General features: G+C 41.8%; 1 protein-coding gene across 8 annotated transcripts in view; it reads right to left on the bottom strand.

Annotated features, from left to right (window-relative positions):
* Positions 1 to 2,045, bottom strand: part of LOC110532368 (msx2-interacting protein) — a 42,427-nt gene extending 40,382 nt beyond the window's left edge. For 4 of the 8 annotated variants that reach the window (XM_021616211.3, XM_021616213.3, XM_021616212.3 and 1 more), the window contains exon 1: positions 1,567 to 2,045. In XM_021616211.3, the coding sequence (XP_021471886.3) occupies positions 1,567 to 1,649 (83 nt within the window). In that variant the 5' untranslated portion in view covers positions 1,650 to 2,045. The remainder of the gene's footprint in view (positions 1 to 1,566) is intronic. The other 4 variants (XM_090184691.1, XM_090184693.1, XM_090184692.1 and 1 more) reach the window with 1 other exon arrangement.
* Between the last annotated feature and the right edge of the window lie 21,088 nt (positions 2,046 to 23,133).

Genomic DNA, 23,133 nt, shown 5'->3' with positions numbered 1-23,133 from the left:
ATGCCCCGCAAGATTTGAAAAACAGTTAGGCTATCATAAGCCATGCATCTGGCAATACCATCAAAGGCTAAGGATTACATTAAAGGAAAGTATGCCTAAATAAACGTCCGTTTTGGCCATTTCGGACTGTATTTTGTAGGATACTCTTGAAGTCATAATGATCTGATGAATATTGTCTACATACACTGCATAGCAAACAATGCGCTTGAAATCGTAGCAGAAATACATACGCCATTTAGCCTACAACACAGGATAGACAGCCATAATGTTACATGAATGCAGCACTTCAGCTAACGTAAAGAAATAATATGGATGTCACATCTTTTAATTAGGCTACTCCTCGTGCCTATATCGAAAGATAGGCAGGCTGTTTTTTCCTTGGCGGCCAGTATGGAGCTAGAGAGCGCACACAGCGTCGAAACAAGAACCAAATGTATTCAGATGTTGGGAAATGTTTAATGCACAAAAACGATAGCCTTTGCCGTCAAATCTGATTTGACATACTGATAACAATGTGAAGTAATAGTAATGGAACAATGTGGCAAACATTTTGCCCTTTACATTTCAGTAGTGAAAAGTAATTATTTTCAACAATAGCCTACCGTTTTTATATAAAGTTTGTTTTTTTATTAAAAAATTGCTATATCAACATGTAGTCTAAAATCGAGAATATGATCCGTGCCATATATAGCCGTGTTTCTTATATGTTGGCAGTTTCATTATGGTTTATAATCATCATATGGTCGTTTGTTTACACAACCTATGAATGCAACCAATGTAAAGGAAGGAAATCTTAGTGACATTGTAGGATATCACTGTAATCTATACCAAATGTTATGTTAATCAACTGAACAACAACTAATAGCAACATTCAATGAACATTTCAGTTTATTTTGATAGTCAACTGGTATAGCCACTGACATTTAATGACATTAGGCTAATTGACGCCATATCAGTTACATTGTGATGCTGCTGGCAAGAGTCAGCTCTGCATCACTTCACACAAGCCACCTCAATATTTGCTACAATGTTGCAGTGAGTCTTGGCGGAACTGCAAACTACCTCAATTGTTTTTGCTTAGTTAGAATTCCATTGCACGAGACACTCTCCGCAACTGGCAAGTTTTAGGCTAACCATAAAATTGTAAACACAATTCAAGTCACTGTCTTAACACACCACAACCGATAGGCTGTTACAGTGGCAAGAGTATTCAGTGGTGCTAGCTATAGCTGTTTTGCTAAAGCAATTAGCTAGCTAGGCTATTTCCAAGTCCACGGTGTGGAAAAGATGGCTTAATAGACCGCGAAATGCAGGTGTGGGTCATAAGATTGCAATTTGTACGTTCATGTTAGTTAACTACAATATCTATCGACTTACTCTTCATCCGAGTTTTGTGAACTTGTGTTGCTGGTTTGCTGGCAGTTGCCTAGCCAGGCTACCTACTGTCACTGCCTGGGCAATTCGCTCCAGGATTGATCATCTTCTGATTTTAGGGGAATCCGGCAGACAGATGCTGACAGTTGTGACCTACTCAATCAAATATTCGGAATAAGATCGTTTACTCACCGCTTGAAGTGCTCAATGATTTTCTCCTCTCGTACATTTTCGGGTAAATTTCCCACCCATAAATGTCTGGTTTCACGGACCATACTGTGCGCTCCTGTCCCCCGATCATACAGAAGAGTTTGTGATGTCCTTATCTTTTCCGATACAAAGTAAAATACGTTGCGAAATTGAGCGCAGCAAAGTATCGTGCTTAGATCATCAACTGTTTGTTCTGACCCAATGTAACCATTAGGTTCAATTATTGCACTCTGTTTGATTTCCTTTACTGTGCGCGATCTGGGTGTACGAGCATGCGGTCTATTACCATTCCCGTGACTAGGCGCGTCCCTGACACCATGCGACCTTTGGCTGTCGAAATAATGCTTGTAGCTACCTAAAAAGATGCAGCGCCCTTGCTCGTAATGAGGCGCACACAGCGCACGCGTGGCACTGTGTGTGAACTCTTTTTTTCCGCTTTCAGTTGAGAGCCCTTTCGTCTTGCGCATGCGTGGGTATCGAATGCTTGAGTTTGGGGTTTGGGTCATTGGTTTGGGTAGAGGAAGGGTATGAAATTAATCTTTCACACACACAGGCAGCAACTGGAAAGCAGTCCAACAACAGGCCATTGAAACATGTTTTACATTGTGACATTGAATAGTGTATTATCCATTGGATAAGAAAACATACAACTGTAGGTTACTGCAGTTACTATACAAAGACGCAAATGACAAAAACAACACATTTAGTAATAAAACCTTTATTAGACAGTTGTACTAAGCTTATATGGAATTTATAAGCTTATAGACATGTATTATTTTCAAGAATTTGACTTGCTTAATAAGGTTGAATTCATTTTTTAAAAGTAGGCTTACAGTGCCTTGCGAAAGTATTCGGCCCCCTTGAACTTTGCGACCTTTTGCCACATTTCAGGCTTCAAACATAAAGATATAAAACTGTATTTTTTTGTGAAGAATCAACAACAACTGGGACACAATCATGAAGTGGAACGACATTTATTGGATATTTCAAACGTTTTTAACAAATCAAAAACTGAAAAATTGGGTGTGCAAAATTATTCAGCCCCCTTAAGTTAATACTTTGTAGCGCCACCTTTTGCTGCGATTACAGCTGTAAGTCGCTTGGGGTATGTCTCTATCAGTTTTGCACATCGAGAGACTGAATTTTTTTCCCATTCCTCCTTGCAAAACAGCTCGAGCTCAGTGAGGTTGGATGGAGAGCATTTGTGAACAGCAGTTTTCAGTTCTTTCCACAGATTCTCAATTGGATTCAGGTCTGGACTTTGACTTGGCCATTCTAACACCTGGATATGTTTATTTTTGAACCATTCCATTGTAGATTTTGCTTTATGTTTTGGATCATTGTCTTGTTGGAAGACAAATCTATGTCCCAGTCTCAGGTCTTTTGCAGACTCCATCAGGTTTTCTTCCAGAATGGTCCTGTATTTGGCTCCATCCATCTTCCCATCAATTTTAACCATCTTCCCTGTCCCTGCTGAAGAAAAGCAGGCCCAAACCATGATGCTGCCACCACCATGTTTGACAGTGGGGATGGTGTGTTCAGGGTGATGAGCTGTGTTGCTTTTACGCCAAACATAACGTTTTGCATTGTTGCCAAAAAGTTCAATTTTGGTTTCATCTGACCAGAGCACCTTCTTCCACATGTTTGGTGTGTCTCCCAGGTGGCTTGTGGCAAACTTTAAACGACACTTTTTATGGATATCTTTAAGAAATGGCTTTCTTCTTGCCACTCTTCCATAAAGGCCAGATTTGTGCAATATACGACTGATTGTTGTCCTATGGACAGAGTCTCCCACCTCAGCTGTAGATCACTGCAGTTCATCCAGAGTGATCATGGGCCTCTTGGCTGCATCTCTGATCAGTCTTCTCCTTGTATGAGCTGAAAGTTTAGAGGGACGGCCAGGTCTTGGTAGATTTGCAGTGGTCTGATACTCCTTCCATTTCAATATTATCGCTTGCACAGTGCTCCTTGGGATGTTTAAAGTTTGGGAAATCTTTTTGTATCCAAATCCGGCTTTAAACTTCTTCACAACAGTATCTCGGACCTGCCTTGTGTGTTCCTTGTTCTTCATGATGCTCTCTGCGCTTTTAACGGACCTCTGAGACTATCACAGTGCAGGTGCATTTATACGGAGACTTGATTACACACAGGTGGATTGTATTTATCATCATTAGTCATTTAGGTCAACATTGGATCATTCAGAGATCCTCACTGAACTTCTGGAGAGAGTTTGCTGCACTGAAAGTAAAGGGGCTGAATAATTTTGCACGCCCAATTCTTCAGTTTTTGATTTGTTAAAAAAGTTTGAAATATCCAATAAATGTCGTTCCACTTCATGATTGTGTCCCACTTGTTGTTGATTCTTCACAAAAAAATACAGTTTTATATATTTATGTTTGAAGCCTGAAATGTGGCAAAAGGTCGCAAAGTTCAAGGGGGCCGAATACTTTCGCAAGGCACTGTATGTATTGTCGGTTGTACATGCCTTTATTATTATTGCATTATGTAAAATAAAGAGTTAATTATGACGAAAGATGAATGTTCAAATGTGTCATGGAATTGTTTCATCCTGCTGCAAATAGTTTTCTACAGAATAACCCCTTGGCTTGAAGGTCATTATGGTTACTGGTAGAGTAGAATTCCACTACCTTGGTATGAGAGAACTACAGCGACAGAATTCAGAACATGGACCGTTCTTACTGTATTCTCCCTGTACATCAAGTCAGAACCGTAGCATAAATAAAGGGGGCAGACAATGAACGCTCTTACAATATTCGATGATGTCACGTGTGCTCCCTCTCCGGCCTCTAGGTCACCAGTCTACTCGTTATGGCGCACACCTGTCACCATCGTTACGTGCACCTGCGCGTCATCAGACTCACCTGGACTCCATCACTTCCCTGATTACGTTCCCTATATATGTCACTCCCTTTGGTTCCTTCCCCAGGCATTATTGTTTTGTGTGTTATGTCTGTGCGTTGTTCGTGTTTCTTATTTTGTATTATGTTGTGTTCATTTATTAAAACACTCACTCCCTGAACTTGCTTCCCGACTCTTAGCGCATATCGTTACAGAATAATGCCTCAACTAAGGGAAGCATCAGGGAGTGTTTTTAGTTTTTTGTGTCAGTGGAAAGACGTCAGATCCGGGAGCCGCTACAGGCTCTCATGCTTCAGCCAGATCGCCAGGCTCCCCTGCCTCCGCCAACTCGCCAGGCTTCCCTACCTCCGCCGGCTTGTCAGGCTTTCATGCCTCAGCCGGATCTCTAGGCTCCCCTGCCTCAGCCAGTCTGTCAGGTTCCTGCACCCCAGCCGGATTGATAGGGTTCCCACGCCTCAGTAGAGGTGACCGGTCCACTCCTGATCCCCAGGATCGTAATTTTGGTCAGCGCTCTGCGGTCGGAACCGCACGTAGGGGAGGGGGTACTTTCACGTGTGCTCCCTCTCTGGCCTCTCTCTAGGTCACCAGCCTGCTCGTTATGGTGCACACCTGTCACCATCGTTACGCGCACCTGCGCATCATCAGACTCCCCTGGACTCCATCACTTCCCTGATTACCTTCCCTATATATCCCCAGGCATTATTGTTTCTGTTCCTGTGTTATGTCTGTGCAATGTTCGTATTTCTTCATTTGTATTAAGTTGTGTTTATTTATTAATACACTCACTCCCTGAACTTGCTTCCCGACTCTTAGCTCACATCGTTACAGATTATTACATTTCTCTAAAACAGGCTATAGGCTAGATGTGCACCACCAAATCAGAACAGTAGGCTAAGTTATGGGAAAGAGACCAAATTATTAGGGTGAGGCACATGCGCTACTAACAGCTTACTACACAACATACACTTAGTATTACTTTATTAGCTACAGTGTACATATATACCTGGCATATTACATAAATTATGCAGCAGCATACAATACATTTGTGGACTCACCTTGTTGTGCTGTGCCCACTTGAACAGGAAGGTGACGCAACGGTCCTTCTTGTGGGTACATTTTGTCAATCAAGGTTTGTTATCAAAGTCTGGCATTCTCTGGATTTATGGTGCTTTTAAGATAACTGAAAACTCTGAAATAAACCAGGTCGAATCGTGATATCAGTGATCTTCAAGTTGGAGCTCTAGAAAGAGGCTTGAGTTCCCGACTTGGAATTCCGAGTTGGAAACTTATTTTCCAAGTCAGAGCTTGTTTTTTTTTCAGAGTTCCCAGTTGTCTTGAACTCACTGAAGTCTGAGATTCTCCAGTTGTTTTGAACGCAGCAAAAGTCATGCTGGATTGACAGCATGGTCAATGTATTCAACTTTTTCTGGCCCATGGTGTTGAATGTTTATCCTTTCAAGCTTGGAAAAGAGACCCTTAAACCCAGACTTGGACCACATACCCACTCCATTGAATAGCAGTCTAGTGATTGCTTTGCAACACTTGCAGTTAGCCACTGATTCCTTCCAAACGACTCATTGTTGAATTTGCGATTACCAACTTTTTGTGTAATGTGGATGTCCAATGGCCGATGAGCATCAATACGTTTTATCTATAATTTCTCTTCATATGACAAGGATTGAAAAGGATTTGCCAGTAGATTGTCGAATTGAGTCATCATGATGACTGCTTGTCTAGCTTGCTAGCTAAGATTTTGAAAGTATGATGTTGACATGATCAGTCTAATCAAAGCTACGGTAGATAAAACATAATTTTATCTGTGGCCAATGACCTTGAGCCTTTTTGGATGGGCATTTCTAATGTAACTCTATGGCAGCACCCAAAGGACTTAAATTTGAGCTCTCCGCGTAGATTTTGCGGCGACATAGTGTCCCCATGAGTGACATAACACTGAGCCAATCACGGCGCAACTAGAGGACATTACCAATCTCTACACTCCGTATTTTCCGCTGGCTGCCCCACCACCACAGAAAGCACTGAGCTAGGCAGAAACACCTGCATTTTGGAGCTGCCTTACTCAAGAAAGCAAAAAAGAGACCATGTTTGTATGCAGCTTATTAACTCAACATTTTTTTTTTTACATTGTTTGCAAACTGATATGTGACACCTACCCTGAATGATGGGTCACCACTTTAAATGGATCTTTATTTGCATAGGGTATACTCACAGCGCTCAGGGTTTCCCCCTTTTTTTACCACTTCATCCCTGGAGGATAACTAACCTAGCAAAATACACTACATGACCAAAAGTATGTGGACACCTACTCGTTGAACATCTCATTCCAAAATCATGGGTATTAATATGGAGTTGGTTCCCCCTTTGCTGCTATAACAGTCTCCACTGTTCTGGGAAGGCTTTCCACTAGATGTTGGAACATTGCTGTGGGGACTTGATTCCCCGCAGCAATGTCACTGAGCTCTTCAGTAAGGCCATTCTACTGCCACTGTTTGTCTATGGAGATTGCTTGGCGGTGAGCTCAATTTTATACACGTCAGCAACGGGTGTGGCTGAAATAGTCAAATCCACTCATTTGAAGGGTGTCCACATACTTCTGTGTATACAGTGTATATCTTTGCCCTTTTGAATAAGTCAAATCAAAGTTTATTGGTGGCTTACCCAGATTTGCAGGGAAATGTAGCGAAATGCTTATGTTTCTAGCTCCAACACTAAGTTGCAATGCCATTTCAACTTAGTGGCTATACCACAGACGTCAGTAACTCAACACTTTTGCTAGTTTCTGAGCTCTGTTTAATAATTAACAGCATAATCAGGCACAAGGCCACAAAACAAAGTAAGGTGATAAGATATAATTGCCTATAGGTCAAAGTCCTTGTGTTGCAAGTTCAGTAGGCCAGCCTTGTTAATGTTATTAAATATCAAATTACTTGATAGAACCGTAGGCTACAGTTTACAGTGAAGGTTTTATGAAATCTAATGAACAGTTTGAATAAAGATGGGTAGGCCTACGTGAAGAAAACAAATCCATTGTTTTAGGCTACGCATGCGCTGCAATGCGGTAAAAATAAAAATAAAAAAGGAGCTGCATTTGAACAAGGACGCATGCGTATGGCTCACCTACCAAGGGGCCAGAGATAGACATTTCTAGAAAGGCTACAGTTGAGTCAAGTCGTCAACGAGGAGGTACTGGCACGTTATAATTTCCACGAACTCCATACATGAATGCTCTTGGAAATAATCGTGTGCTTCCAATAACAACGCAACGATTTTTTTTTCTGATGTAAAAAGGAACTGCTAAATAAAATCCAATAACCTCGTGGATTGTACAATTGTTTTATTGTCCAAGACAGGCATTTTGTGGTGGAACTATCAAGCCTATACCATGCCATATTCCTTTACGCCTTCAGTCTTGGTCGACCCTGGATTATCATGCGGCACCATTTTATTATCCACACTTCTTCAAATGATCATGGAATAAATAAACGGAATAAACAAGTCTAATGTTGGAGGCAGGCAAATAAATACCTTACTGTGAAATACAATCTGCGCATACTAATAGTGGCCAGAAAACTGTTCTCAAAAGATAGAAAAGGACTGATAAAAAATCTGCTCTGTAGGTGCCATAAATGTGGGCTTTAAATGCGGTAGGCCTATCTGCATTCGGCAAAAAACAATAGAGGCGTAATTTACATTGTCATGTTTATATTCGATGTCAATTTGAATTAGACTATTTTCCTGTCCTGCTAAGCATTCAAAATGCTTAGCAGGACAGTACTTTTGGGTGTCCAAATCAAATTTTATTTGTCACGTTTATTTGTCACGTAAGGTCTACCTACACCTTACAGTGAAATGCTTACTTACAGGCTCTAACCAATAGCGCAAAAAAGGTATTAGGGGAACAATAGGTAAGTAAAGAAATAAAACAACAGTAAAAGGACAGGCTATATACAGTAGCGAGGCTATAAAAGTAGCGAGGCTACATACAGACACCGGTTAGTCAGGCTGATTGAGGTACAGACACCGGTTAGCCAGGCTGATTGAGGTAGTATGTACATGTAGATATGATTAAAGTGACTATGCATATATGATGAACAGATAGTAGCGTAAAAGAGGGGTTGGCGGGTGGCGGGACACAATTCAGATAGCCCGGTTAGCCAATGTGCGGGAGCACTGGTTGGTCGGCCCAATTGAGGTAGTATGTACATGAATGTATAGTTAAAGTGACTATTCATTTATGATAAACAGAGAGTAGCAGCAGCGTAAAAAGAGGGGTTGGGGGGGGGGGGGGGGGGGGGGTCACACAATGCAAATAGTCCTGGTAGCCATTTGATTACCTGTGCCTTTTTGTCCTAGATTTGGCAGTCTGGAAGCGCTTGCCATGCGGTAGTAGAGAGAGCAGTCTTTGACTGGGGTGGCTGGGGTTTTTAACAATTTTTAGGGCCTTCCTCTGACACCGGCTGGTGTAGAGGTCCTGGATGGCAGGCAGCTTAGCCCCAGTGATGTACTGGGCCGTATGCACTACCCTCTGTAGTGCCTTGCGGTCAGAGGCCGAGCAATTGCCTTACCAGGCAGTGATGCAACTGGTCAGGATGCTCTCGATGTTGCAGCTGTAGAACCTTTTGAGGATCTCAGGACCCATGCCAAATCTTTTTAGTTTCCTGAGGGGGAATAGGCTTTGTCGTGCCCTCTTCACGACTGTCTTGGTGTGTTTGGACCATTCTAGTTTGTTGTTGATGAGAATGGGGGCGTGCTCGGTCCTCCTTTTTCTGTAGTCCACAATCATCTCCTAAGTCTTGGTTACGTTGAGGGATAGGTTGTTATTCTGGCACCACCCAGCCAGGTCTCTTATCTCCTCCCTATAGGCTGTCTTGTCATTGTCGGTGATCAGGCCTACCACTGTTGTGTTGTCTGCAAACTTAATGATGGTGTTGGAGTCGTGCCTGGACGTGCAGTCATGAGTGAACAGGGAGTACAGGAGGGGGCTGAGCACGCACCCCTGGGGAGCTCCAGTGTTGAGGATCAGCGTGGCAGATGTGTTGCTACCTACCCTCACCACCTGGGGGTGGCCCGTCAGGAAGTCCAGGATCCAGTTGCAGAGGGAGGTGTTTAGTCCCAGGATCCTTAGGTTTAGTGATGAGCTTTGAGGGTACTATGGTGTTGAACGCTGAGCTGTGGTCAAAGATAGCATTCTCACATAAGTGTTCCTTTTGTCCAGGTGGGAAAGGGCAGTGTGGAGTGCAATAGAGATTGCATCATCTGTGGATCTGTTTGGGTGGTATGCAAATTGGAGTGGGTCTAGAGTTTATGGGATAATGGTGTTGATGTGAGCCATGACCAACCTTTCAAAGCACTTCATGGTTACGGAAGCGAGTGCTACGGGTCTGTAGTCATTTTGGCAGGTTGCCTTTGTGTTCTTGGGCATAGGGACTATGGTGGTCTGCTTGAAACATGTTGGAATTACAGACTCAATCAGAGACATGTTGAATATGTCTGTGAAGACACCTGCCAGTTGGTCAGCACGTGCCCGGAGCACATGTTCTGGTAATCCATCAGTCTGGCCCCGCAGCCTTGTGTATGTTGACCTGTTTAAAGGTCTTACTCACGTCGGCTACAGAGAGCATGATCACACAGTCGTCCAGAACAGCTGATGCTCTCATGCATGCCTCAGTGTTGCTTGCCTCAAAGCGAGCATAGAAGTGATTTAGCTCATCTGGTAGACTCGTGTCACTGGGCAGCTCGCAGCTGTGCTACTATCCTTTGTAGTCTGTAATCGTTTGCAAGCCCTGCCACATAAGACGAGCGTCAGAGCCGGTGTAGTATGATTCAATCTAGGAAAATGTATGGAGTGAAAAGTAAAATATTTTCTTAAAAGGAATGTAGTGAAGTAAAAGTAAAAGTAGTCAAAAATATGAATAGAAAAGTAAAGTACAAAAAACACTTAAGTAGTACTTTAAACTATTTTTTATTTAAGTACTTTACACCACTGATAATCAATAATAATACAAAATATAATCGAAGACTGATGCTCTAAGAGTCCCAGCACAAACAGTTTCTTCCCATGTCAATTAGTCTAACTCTGGTGGTCTTTGCCAGGTGTCAGGCATCTCCTCTGGTTCTTACTCCTCTGAGAATGTGGTAACTGGTAACTTCCTCCATATCCTGCATAAATACACACATTTCTTTTATGTAAGATACATTGAAATGACAGAAATATTTAGATAAATTGATAAACGTACAACAAGCTGGAATTTTGTGTGTGTCGTAGCATCCAATAGGTCTCTGGAGGGTATCAGACAGCTAGCCTCACCGAGGAAGCACAGGATGATGTGGACCACATCTGCCCAGCGGCCGACAATCAGCATCAGGACCATGAGCCTCCCCCAAGAGTAGAAAATAATTATCATCAGCTTTCTCAATGAGAATGACAACAATATGCTTGTCCTTAACTTGCTTTCTGCTATGTACAAAATACCAAATAGTCTCTGACATTCTGCTGCTTAAAAGTTTAACCATGTAGTCTACTGTATGTACACCACCAGCAGTGTGTAGCAGATTGTCAGTGGAGTCCAGAACCTTAGGGGGGCAATGGCAGCCACTGCAAAGGTCCCTGGTCAGGCGCGGTAACAGAAAGCAACCTGATGTTAGCAGTGTCATGCACACTCCACAGTAACACAGTAGACTGTGTAGTCTGTGCAGTGCCATGACATGGAGTCGTAGGCGCCCAGGAACCAGCTCAGTCCTGCAGCGAGGAGCAGGCAGAGCCGGAGCTGTGGCGCCCCCTCGTGGAGAAAATGGAGACCGCAGCTGAGAGCACAGCCCAAGGAGAACTGACATTTATTTATTTTTTTTACCTTTATTTAACTAGGCAAGTTAGTTAAGAACAAATTCTTATTTTCAATGACAGCCTAGGAACAGTGAGTTAACTGCCTGTTCAGGGGCAGAAACAACAGATTTGTACCTTGTCAGCTCAGAGATTTGAACTTGCAACCTTCAGGTTACTAGCCCAATGCTCTAACCACTAGGCTACATTGGACCAGCAGCTGCTGTAGGAACCTACTGGACTCCTGCAGATTCAGAGAGCGGGAGGGAAATTAATTAAGAGGAGAGATGAATAAAGGCTGATGAATGTGAGCATGATTTTCATGTAATTTTTAGTGACAAGTATGCTATTATAATGCTCACTGGTCCAGCTGTGACCTAAGCTGACATTGTTCTGAGGGAGAACTCTAGAACCACCAGGGATGCAACCCGAGAGCCCACTACAGACTGCATCACCGGCAGGAACAAGAACTGGAGAGCTTCACTTAGCCCAATTTTAGTACTGGCTTGATGCCTTGGTATCTTCTGCATAGATGTATCTCTACTGCTGCCGTCATTATTTGAACTGAGTAGAGAGAGAGTAACTTGAGACAGTATACATTTCAAGGCAGTGAAATACAAAACAATGATTTCTAAGGATACATTGATTACTGTTGCCAATGTAAATCGTATAACAGTCTATTCATAGTGATGAATAGAAGCATGTTATTCAACAGCACAAATTAGTAAACTGTACATCAATAGTCCTAAGGTTAGTAGGGAAAATGACAGTTATCCACATCCACATCTTGGATATCCTTTGGTCCACTTCTCAAGTGTTTGTTTTTTATGAGTCCCTCCCTATCTATGAAATGGTAATTGCATTCAGATTATAATTCTAGGGCAAGAGGAGGTTTAGCAACAATCGATTTCGAGTTTGTTTGCTAGTCAAATGGATGTAAAATTGTAACGTGTGAAACAAGTATAACAGCTAACAATATAGCCTAACCTATACACTGAAGCTACCTATGTAACTAACATGTAATAACATAGGTATTATTATACACTCGTTACTGAGACACGTGGAATCATGTCTTCTCATATGATCTTTCGGGACATTACCATTGGCGTATACGTTTCTCACCTTTCAGCCTTTAAGAATTAAGTGTACTGTCATCAGGTTACAGAGAGCAGAGATCCCACATGCGCAGTCCTGTATATTACCAAGAATATTTGATCACCTGACATCTCCAAAATTGACGTATTCAACAAAATGGTTCTTCAAATAAAGGTAGACTACAGCATGAGTGGTAACCTGCAAAAGGGCATTTACAATAAACCAAGAAAGGATCAGGCCAAGCGCCGACCTACCTGGGGTAGCCTAGAGAACGATACACAAATCTCACCTTAGAGTAGACTGTCCAGAGGGTTTGCGTCCAGCGTTAGCCATCCTGATAAACTCGGAAGAAATGAGGTAATGAAGGATAACATTTGCGGTAAATCGCTTCAATATTAGCCTAACGTTTCCCTATATCTATAGTTTCGATATCAAACCTGTTGAAATTATAGGCTATTTTCGGAAATAGGTAATTTCATAGCAACAATTATATTTCGATAAAAGATAAGACCACGCCCGCTTATCAATTGACAGGATACTTCAATAATTTCAAAATGTAAATTTCTACCTCGGCTGTTTATGTCCCTATGATTAAATAACACTGAGCTTTGCTCATTCATTGTGCTGTTCATAGGTCAGAGTCATGGGCAGACATTTTATTTTTATTTAACCTTTATTTAACTAGGCAAGTCAGTTAAGAACAAATTCTCATTTACAATGACGGCCTACCAAAAGGCAAAAGGCCTCCTGCGGGGATGAGGCTGGGATTAAAAATAAAATCCAAATATAGGACAAAACTCACATCACAACAAGAGAGACAACACTACATAAAGAGAAACCTAACATGCTGACTACACCGCTTGCGTCACGTGCTTGAGCATTGCAAAATCAATTTAAACATACATGTTATTCAATTACACTGCTCGTGTGGCATCGAGCGTCTGTGTTGCCAAGTGCTAAAATAGAAGTCAGTTCTATTTGTACCGCTGATCGTGGTGCAAATCCTGCCTCTCCCATCTCCTCATTGGTTTATAGAAACAGATACCCACATGCCATCTCCTCATTGGTTATACCCACATGGGCGATCGAAAGACAACTGAGTTTGTCGTCGTGGTAATACTATGAAGGTTTAGATGCCAATCGCCATATAAAGTCCAAAGAAGAAAGAGCCTGGAAGGAGGAGAGATGACTAGAAACAATTCGGTTGACTGTTTTATGTGTGGATTAATTGTCGGAATAGAGGACCTTGTGCATTTCAGGTAAAATAACAACTCAACGTTTATATCCCAGGACAAATTACCTAGCACCAGCAAGCTAGCTAAAAATGACAAATTCACCATGATTTATGATCAGATCCACTATCTCCTGGGTCCATGTGGTTCCTATCAGGAATAGATATAGGTATCACATGCAGACTTTGATTGCTTTCTTACTCACCTGATATTGATGATATTTGTATTGTACTTTTCCTCACCTGCCTTTGGGGTATATGGCAAATACCAGGTCCTCTAGATATACTTAGAATTTCTCCACTTGTTCCCAGTGTGAGACTATGGGCTCCAGCAATGGGATCCCTTGTATCTCCTTCAGGGGTCAACGGGTCCTTCTCCACTATTTTTCACCTGTGGTGTGAGAGATCAAATAGGTGGAATGGTAGGAGTACGGATGGACGGTGGACCTCATTAGGCTATTATCTATCTTAGTAAACTGAACTCTGTTCATTAAGTAGATGGCGACTCGACTAAAGTGAGTTTAGAGCAGTGATTAATTTGAGCCGGATCCAAAGCCACTGTAAGTAGTTTGGTTAGGGGCGCCACTTTCTCTGGGGACATTCTGAAATTGCATCCCCCCCCCCACAGTTTTATAATTGGAATGTGATTCAAAACAAGGCAACAGTTTGCTTTAGGAACCCACCTCCGAGCAGTCGGGTAAGCTGTTTGGAGTGTTTATCCTACTTGATAAAAAAAACAATTATGTACCCCTCACTTTTAAATTCACAGTTAGGCCCCTGAGTTTGGGGGTGGATGTTGAATTATTTTGTTTTGCTATATACACCCTCAAATAATTGTTACTTTTTGAGATGTAAAAATTATAATAAAACAAATTATAATAAAAGCAATCAAAGTTCCTTCGAGTTCCCCCCCGACCCCGCAAAAGTAATGTGAAAAAATAGATTTTCAGCCCGGGCATGATATTCTAATGGTTGATTCGCGTTGGGCCGGCCCAGGTTTATGGTTTGCTTAACATTGTAACCTGGAGATCAACGCCTGGCTGTGTGAGAGGCACACCTGTATCTCTTACAGAACTAGAATGAGATTCTCTTTAAATGATCTCTCGCCCTCTCTCAACTGTGATAGACCAAGACATGAGCCTGCAACTCTCATTTTATAGGCTTTTGGCACCAACGCATCGATCATCACCCCCAAGTGAGCTGCACATCATTGGGTGAATTCAGTGAAACTGGGAAGCATTTTTAGGACTATAATTTCCTCTTCATATTGTAGCCTACAATACGTGTCTGGACACACCTAAGCCTAAGCTATTTATGGATTCAAGACAAGGTCGTTTTTATTGATCTCAAATTCTCAGTTTGTCAGCGTCAAAGTAGCCTGTCATTTCGATCATTTGTACAGTATGCCCAAAAAAACATTCTGCGAACATCTCCAGTTATGTAAATGAAATGCGTTTATAAAAGGACCTAGGTAAAAACAGATTCAGGTTGGATATTCGATAGATATTCGCCTGTAGTTTTCCTTACGTCCACCAACAGCAGTTAGGGACCGTCAACATAGTGACAAATCAACATTTTCAAATTTCAATAGCTCTTTAACCAATACTCCTAAAACTTTCAAAACTGGTTCTAGCTCTCCCGATGGCATAGACACACATTGCACACACTTTTTTGTTGATTTACATCTCGCACTATTTTTTATTATAATTATTTTTTAATGAATTTCAATAGCAATTTGGTCATGTGACCTACTGACTTCAAAAAAGGTTCAGAATGTACACTCAGATGGCCTACACATTGCACACCCTTCCCTTTAGTTTATTCCCCCCCCCCCACGTGTGTCAAAACGAGTGCGCCCCACATGTGGTTGTGTGCAGAAGGCTACTCCAGTGGTTATAGGCCTGCATCTGTTTGCATTTATTTAATTGGAGAGTTGAATAAATAATTTATTTAATTTACTATAAGGATGCCTAATGCCCAAACAATCAAATTCATTTTATTCTCAGTCAAGATGGTGATGGCAAGAGCTTTTAATGTTGTTTTTCTCTTGTTATTGACCCTGAGAGGGATAACTTAGTCCTATCCTTTGGCTTAAAAAAACAAGAGGTGGGCCTATCACGCTGGCCAGGACAAATCATCAATGTACGCTTTAGAAGTGTCTCATCTATAAATGCACTAAAGAGGAACATACTGAAGATGCACATGCTCCACAGGATGTTGTTGGCACCTTAATTGGGGAGGGACGGGCTCGTGGTAATGGCTGGAGCAGAATCAGTGGAATGGTATCATATACATCAAACACATGGCTTGATGCCATTCCATTTGCTATGTTCCAGGCATTATTATGAGCCGTTCTCCCCTCAGCAGCCTCCACTGCCACGCTTGACCCCAGAATCTTTTCACATGTGTATTTTCAAAGGATAAAGCAAAGAACATTAACAACCTATTAGTTAGGAACACTATAAGAATATGGAAGAAATTAAACCGATTCTCCACAATAAATTGGTCCACATGGAAAACTAATGGCATAGAAACCGTAAATTACTTGGTAATAGGAAATACATTTATTTCCATGACAGAATTCAAAAGTAATTATGGACTGACCAATGTAGATGTTTTCAAATAAAGTACATGCAACTTAAAAGTTTCATGTCATTACATTATGATTTGAAATCTTTTGAACATTTTGAGGGAATCCTATTTGAGTCAGAAAAGGATACTCATATGATAGGTAAGATATCCAAATTTTACAGCACAACGACAGAGTCATGTCTTAAGTGTAAAACGAACAATGACTCAAAAATCCATTACTTCTGGGAATGCTATGAAGTCCAAAAGTTATGAGCGCCATTAGAAAGTTGGCTGTCAGAAGTATTACAATGTACACTGAGTATACAAAGGACACCTGCTCCTTCCATGACATAGACTGACCAGATGAATCCAAGTGGAAGCTATGATCCCATATTGATGTCACCTGTTAAATCCACTTCAATCAGTGTACAGTGCCTTCGGAAAGTGTTCAGACCCCTTGACTTTTATTTACAGTGCCTTGCGAAAGTATTCTGCCCCCTTGAACTTTGCGACCTTTTGCCACATTTCAGGCTTCAAACATAAAGATATAAAACTGTATTTTTTTGTGAAGAATCAACAACAAGTGGTGCACAATCATGAAATGGAACGACATTTATTGGATATTTCAAACTTTTTTAACAAATCAAAAACTGAAAAATTGGGCGTGCAAAATTATTCAGCCCCTTTACTTTCAGTGCAGCAAACTCTCTCCAGAAGTTCAGTGAGGATCTCTGAATGATCCAATGTTGACCTAAATGACTAATGATGATAAATACAATCCACCTGTGTGTAATCAAGTCTCCGTATAAATGCACCTGCACTGTGATAGTCTCAGAGGTCCGTTAAAAGCGCAGAAAGCATCATGAAGAACAAGGAACACACCAGGCAGGTCCGAGATACTGTTGTGAAGAAGTTTAAAGCCGGATTTGGATACAAAAAGATTTCCCAAGCTTTAAACATCCCAAGGAGCACTGTGCAAGCGATAATATTGAAATGGAAGGAGTATCAGACCACTGCAAATCTACCAAGACCTGGCCGTCCCTCTAAACTTTCAGCTCATACAAGGAGAAGACTGATCAGAGATGCAGCCAAGAGGCCCATGATCACTCTGGATGAACTGCAGAGATCTACAGCTGAGGTGGGAGACTCTGTCCATAGGACAACAATCAGTCGTATATTGCACAAATCTGGCCTTTATGGAAGAGTGGCAAGAAGAAAGCCATTTCTTAAAGATATCCATAAAAAGTGTTGTTTAAAGTTTGCCACAAGCCACCTGGGAGACACACCAAACATGTGGAAGAAGGTGCTCTGGTCAGATGAAACCAAAATTGAACTTTTTGGCAACAATGCAAAACGTTATGTTTGGCGTAAAAGCAACACAGCTCATCACCCTGAACACACCATCCCCACTGTCAAACATGGTGGTGGCAGCATCATGGTTTGGGCCTGCTTTTCTTCAGCAGGGACAGGGACGATGGTTAAAATTGATGGGAAGATGGATGGAGCCAAATACAGGACCATTCTGGAAGAAAACCTGATGGAGTCTGCAAAAGACCTGAGACTGGGACGGAGATTTGTCTTCCAACAAGACAATGATCCAAAACATAAAGCAAAATCTACAATGGAATGGTTCAAAATAAACATATCCAGGTGTTAGAATGGCCAAGTCAAAGTCCAGACCTGAATCCAATCGAGAATCTGTGGAAAGAACTGAAACTGCTGTTCACAAATGCTCTCCATCCAACCTCACTGAGCTCGAGCTGTTTTGCAAGGAGGAATGGGAAAAAAATTCAGTCTCTCGATGTGCAAAACTGATAGAGACATACCCCAAGCGACTTACAGCTGTAATCGCAGCAAAAGGTGGCGCTACAAAGTATTAACTTAAGGGGGCTGAATAATTTTGCACGCCCAATTTTTCAGTTTTTGATTAGTTAAAAAAGTTTGAAATATCCAATAAATGTTGTTCCACTTCACGATTGTGTCCCACTTGTTGTTGATTCTTCACAAAAAATACAGTTTTATATCTTTATGTTTGAAGCCTGAAATGTGGCAAAAGGTCGCAAAGTTCAAGGGGGCCGAATACTTTCGCAAGGCACTGTATATTCAGACCCTTTGCTATGAGACTCATAATGTTGCTCAGGTGCATCCTGTTTCCATTGACAATCTTTGAGATGTTTCTACAACTTAGATTTCACCGGTGGTAAATTCAATTGATTGGACATTATTTGGAAAGGCACACACCTCTCTATATAAGGTCCCACAGTTGACAGTGCACGTCAGAGCAAAAACCAAGCCATGAGGCGAAGGAATTGTCTGTAGAGCTACGGGACAGAATTGTGTCGAGGCACAGATCTGGTGAAGGGTACCAACAAATTCTACAGCATTGAAGGTCCCCAAGAACACAGTGGTCTCCATTATTCTTAAATGGAAGGAGTTTGGAATCACCAAGACGTTTCCTAGAGCTGGCCGGCAGGCCAAACCGATGGTCACTCTGACAGAGCTCCAGAGTTCCTCTGTGGAGATGGGAGAACCTTCCAGAAGGACAACCATCTCTGCAGCACTCCACCAATCAGGTCTTTATGGTAGAGTGGCCAGACACAAGCCCCTCCTCAGTAAAAGGCACATGACAGCCCGCTTTGAGTTTGCCAAATGCACCTAAAGACTCTCAGACCATGAGAAACAAGATTCTCTGGTCTGATGAAACCAAGATTGAACTCCTTTGCCTGAATGCCAAGCAGGCAAAGGAGAAAAGCTGGCACCATCTGTAGGGTGAAGCATGGTGGTGGCAGCATTGGTGGTGCATGGTGGTGGCAGCATTATTCTGTGGGGATGTTTTTCAGTGACAGGGACTGAGAGACTAGTCAAGATTAAGGGAAAGATGAACGGAGCAAAGTACAGAGAGATCTTTGAAAAAGACAATGCAGTGGCTTCGGGACAACCTCTCCCTCAAAGTGATCAAGACAAAGGAGATGATCATGGACTACAGGAAAAGAAGGGCCGAGCACACCCTCATTCTCATTGACGGGGCTGTGGTGGAGCAGGTTGAGAGCTTCCAGTTCTTTTATGTCCACATCACCAACGAACTGTCATGGTCCAAACACACCTAGACAGTGGTGAAAAGGACACGACAACGCCTATTCCCCCTCAGGAGACTGAAAAGATTTGGCATGGGTCCTCAGATCCTCAAAAAGTTCTACAGCTGCACCATCGAGAGCATCCTGACTGATTGCGTCACCACCTGGTATGGCAACTGCTCGACTTCTGACCTCAAGGCACTACATAGGGTAGTGCTTAGGGCTCAGTACATCACTGGGGCCAAGCTTCCTGCCATCCAGGACCTCTATACCAGGCAGTGTCAGAGAAAGCCCCTGAAAATTGTCAAAGACCCCAGCCACCCAAGTCATAGAATGTTCTCTCTAATACCGCAAGGCAAGCAGTACCGAGCGCCAAGTCTAAGTCTAAAAGGCTTCTTAACAGCTTCTACCCCCAAGCCATAAGACTCCAGAACAGCTACCCAGACTACGTATTTGCGTTGACCTTCACCCCCATTTTTACGCTGCCGCTACTCTCTGTTTATTATCGATGCATAGTCACTTTTACCTCTAACTACATGGACATATTACCTCAATTACCTTGACTATAACATACTTCAGTTTATTTAGTAAAAACTTTTTTTTAACTGCATTGTTGGTAAAGGCTTGTAAGTAAGCATTCGGCGCCTGTGACAAATACTTAAGGACATCTCTGAATGTCCTTAAGTTGCCCAGCTTGAGCCCGGACTTGAAGACGATCTAACATCTCTGGAGAGACCGGAAAATTACTCTGCAGCGATATTCCCCATCCAACCTGACAGAGCTTGAGAGGATCTGCAGAGAAGAATGAGATAAACTCCCCAAATACAGGTGTGTTAAGCTTGTACTGTCATACCCAATAAGACTGGAGGCTGTAATTGCTGCCAATGGTGCTTCAACAAAGTACTGAGTAAATGGTCTGAATAATTATGTAAATGTGATATTTCATTTTTTTTATTTGTAAAAAATTAGTAACATTTCTAAAAAGCTGTTTTTGCTTTGTCATTATTGGGTATTGTGTGTAGATTAATGAGGGAAAGAAATATTGGATACATTTTAGAATAAGGCTGTAACATCCGAAGATACTGTATATGAAGGGGAGAAGACAGGTTAAAGAAGGATTTTTAAGCCTTGAGACAATTGCGGCATGGATTGTGAAGGTGTGCCTTTGAACGGGGTATGGTAGTACAGTACGTACCAGGAAGGAAGGAAAAGAGAAGAGGTGAAAAAGGAACATCAGCGATTTATTGTATTGTTAAAAAAATGTACGTCTTGTGAATACATGCCCACTAAAAAGCTTGAGGATTGATCAATACTATTTTCATTGTAGCTGTTTATGTAGTGTATCAACAACTTACATAATATGTTTAGTCAATATGAGACAAAAGATATGTAAAGATCCATCTCGATATCTCATGCTGTAGATAATACTTAATATATGCATGTATATATGAATGAATATGAATATATGAATGTCAATGGAATTGTGCAGCCAGACAAAATAATTCAGGTATTTTCTTATTTGAAAAATGTCAACAGCTGTTTTTTTTATTTTTATTATTATTATTTTTTTTACAAGAAACTCACCTATCAGCAATAGAAAGTGAAAGGTTTGAGTGAGCTTGGGTGGGATGGTATTCTCCACCTACTCCTCAAGATCCAGAGGAGTATCAATTCTCATCGATAAAACAGTCATTTAGGTCTACAGAGATTACTACAGACCCAAATGGACATTTTATAATGGAAATGGAAATCTGCCACAAGAAAAAGTTCACTTTACTGAATTGCTATTGCCCAAAATGAAGACAACCTTAAGTTCATTAACAAAACGTATACTTAAACTATCTCAGTGTAGCGGGAATATTGTATGAGGGGGTAGGTTAGACAAGTCATCAACTAAACTATCTTCTCACCCTAACATGTCTAAGGTATTAAACCTCAACATCAAAGAGATGGGTCTACATTCGGAAAGTATTCAGACCCCTAGACTTTTTCCACATATTGTAACGTTAGAGCCTTATTCTTAAATGGATTAAATTGCTTTTTCAATCTACACACAATACCCCATTATGACAAAGCAAAAGCATTTTTTTTTTGCAAATGTATTAAACATAAAAAACGGACCCTTTATACTTTTTGAAGCACCTTTTGCGGAGATTACAGCATTGAGTCTTCTTGAGAATGTCGCTACAAGCTTGGCACCCTTGTATTTGGGATGTTTCTCCCATTCTTCTCTGCAGATCCTCTCAAGCTCTGTCAAGTTGGATGGGAAGCGTAGCTGCACAGCTATTTTCATGTCTCTCCTGAGATGTTAGATCGGGTTCAAGTCCGGGCTCTGGCTGGACCACTCAAGGACATTCAGAGACTTGTCCCGAAGCCACTCCTGCCTTGTCTTGGCTGTGTGCTTAGTGTTGTTGCCCTGTTGGAAGGTGAACCTTTGCCCCAGTCTGAGGTCCTGAGTGTTCTGGAGCAGGTTTTCATCAAGGATCTCTCTGTACTTTGCTCCGTTCACCTTTCCCTCAATCCTGACTCCCAGTCCCTGCTGCTAAAAACATCCCCACAGCATGATGCTGCCACAACCATGCTTCACAGTAGAGATGGTGCCAGGTTTCCTCCAGACGTGACGCTTGGCATTCAGGCCAAAGAGTTCAATCTTGGTTTCATCAGACCAGAGAATCTTGTTTCTCATGGTCTGAGAGTCTTTAGGTGCCTTTTTGCAAACTCCAAGCGGGCTGTCATGTGCCTTTTACTGAGGAGTGGCTTTCGTTTGGCCACTCTACCATAAAGATCTGATTGGTGGAGTGCTGCAGAGGTGGTTGTCCTTCTGGAAGGTTCTCCCATCTCCACAGAAGAACTCTGGAGCTCTATCAGAGTGACCATTGGGGTCTTTGTCACCTCCCTGACCAAGGCCCTTCTCCACCGATTCCTCAGTTTGGCCGGGAGGCAAGCTCTTGGAAGAGTCTTGGTTGTTCCCAACTTCTTCCATTTAAGAATGATGGAGGACACTGTGACCTTGGGGACCTTCAATGCTGCAGACATTATTTTGTATCCTTCCCCAGATCTGTGCCTCGACACAATCCTGTCTCGGAGCTCTATAAACAATTCCTTTGACCTCATGGCTTGGTTTTTGCTCTGATATGCACTGTCAACTGTGGGACCTTATATAGACAGGTGTGTGCCTTTCCAAATCGTGTCCAATCAATTGGATTTACCACAGCTGGACTCCGATCAAGTTCAAAAACATTTCAAGGATGATTAACGGAAATAGGATGCACCTGATCTTATTTTCGAGTCTCATAGCGAAGGGTCTGAATATTTATTTCTAAAAACCTGTTTTACCTTGTCATTGTGGGGTATTGTGTGTAGATTGGTGAGGAAAGAAAATAATTTAGTCAATTTCAGAATAAGGCTGTATCAAAACAAAATGTGGAAAAGGTTAAGGGGTCTGAATACTTTCCGAAGGCGCTGTATGCGAACTGTAGAGATAAACATCCAACTGAAAGAAAACACTCTCATACCCACAATTCATATTCAAGAATGTACCTTTTTATTGTAAACTTTTCTTTAATTGACTGTGTTTGAAGACAGACAGGGATGCCCTCTGTCCAGTTATTGATTTGCTCTGGCCATAGAACCCCTAGCTTCAATAATTAGTACTCATATAGAGTTTGGTGGAGAACAATGTGATATCATTGTATGCAGGTTACATTTTACTGTATTTATCTGAACAAGAACATTGTCAGTCATTTATTTTGCAACTCTTGGACACATAAGGTGCTGTATCAGAATTCAAAATTAATTGGGAGAAAACTGAAATAATGCCCATTTCTAATTATGACTTGTCAAGCTTGAAAAGTAGATTT

The sequence above is a fragment of the Oncorhynchus mykiss genome, chromosome 9 (genome assembly GCF_057628025.1).
Source record: "Oncorhynchus mykiss isolate SJ-2025 chromosome 9, ASM5762802v1, whole genome shotgun sequence".
NCBI classification, from domain to species: domain Eukaryota; kingdom Metazoa; phylum Chordata; class Actinopteri; order Salmoniformes; family Salmonidae; genus Oncorhynchus; species Oncorhynchus mykiss.
Note: the sequence above shows the minus strand (reverse complement) of the source record. Positions and strands in the feature narration are given on the sequence as shown.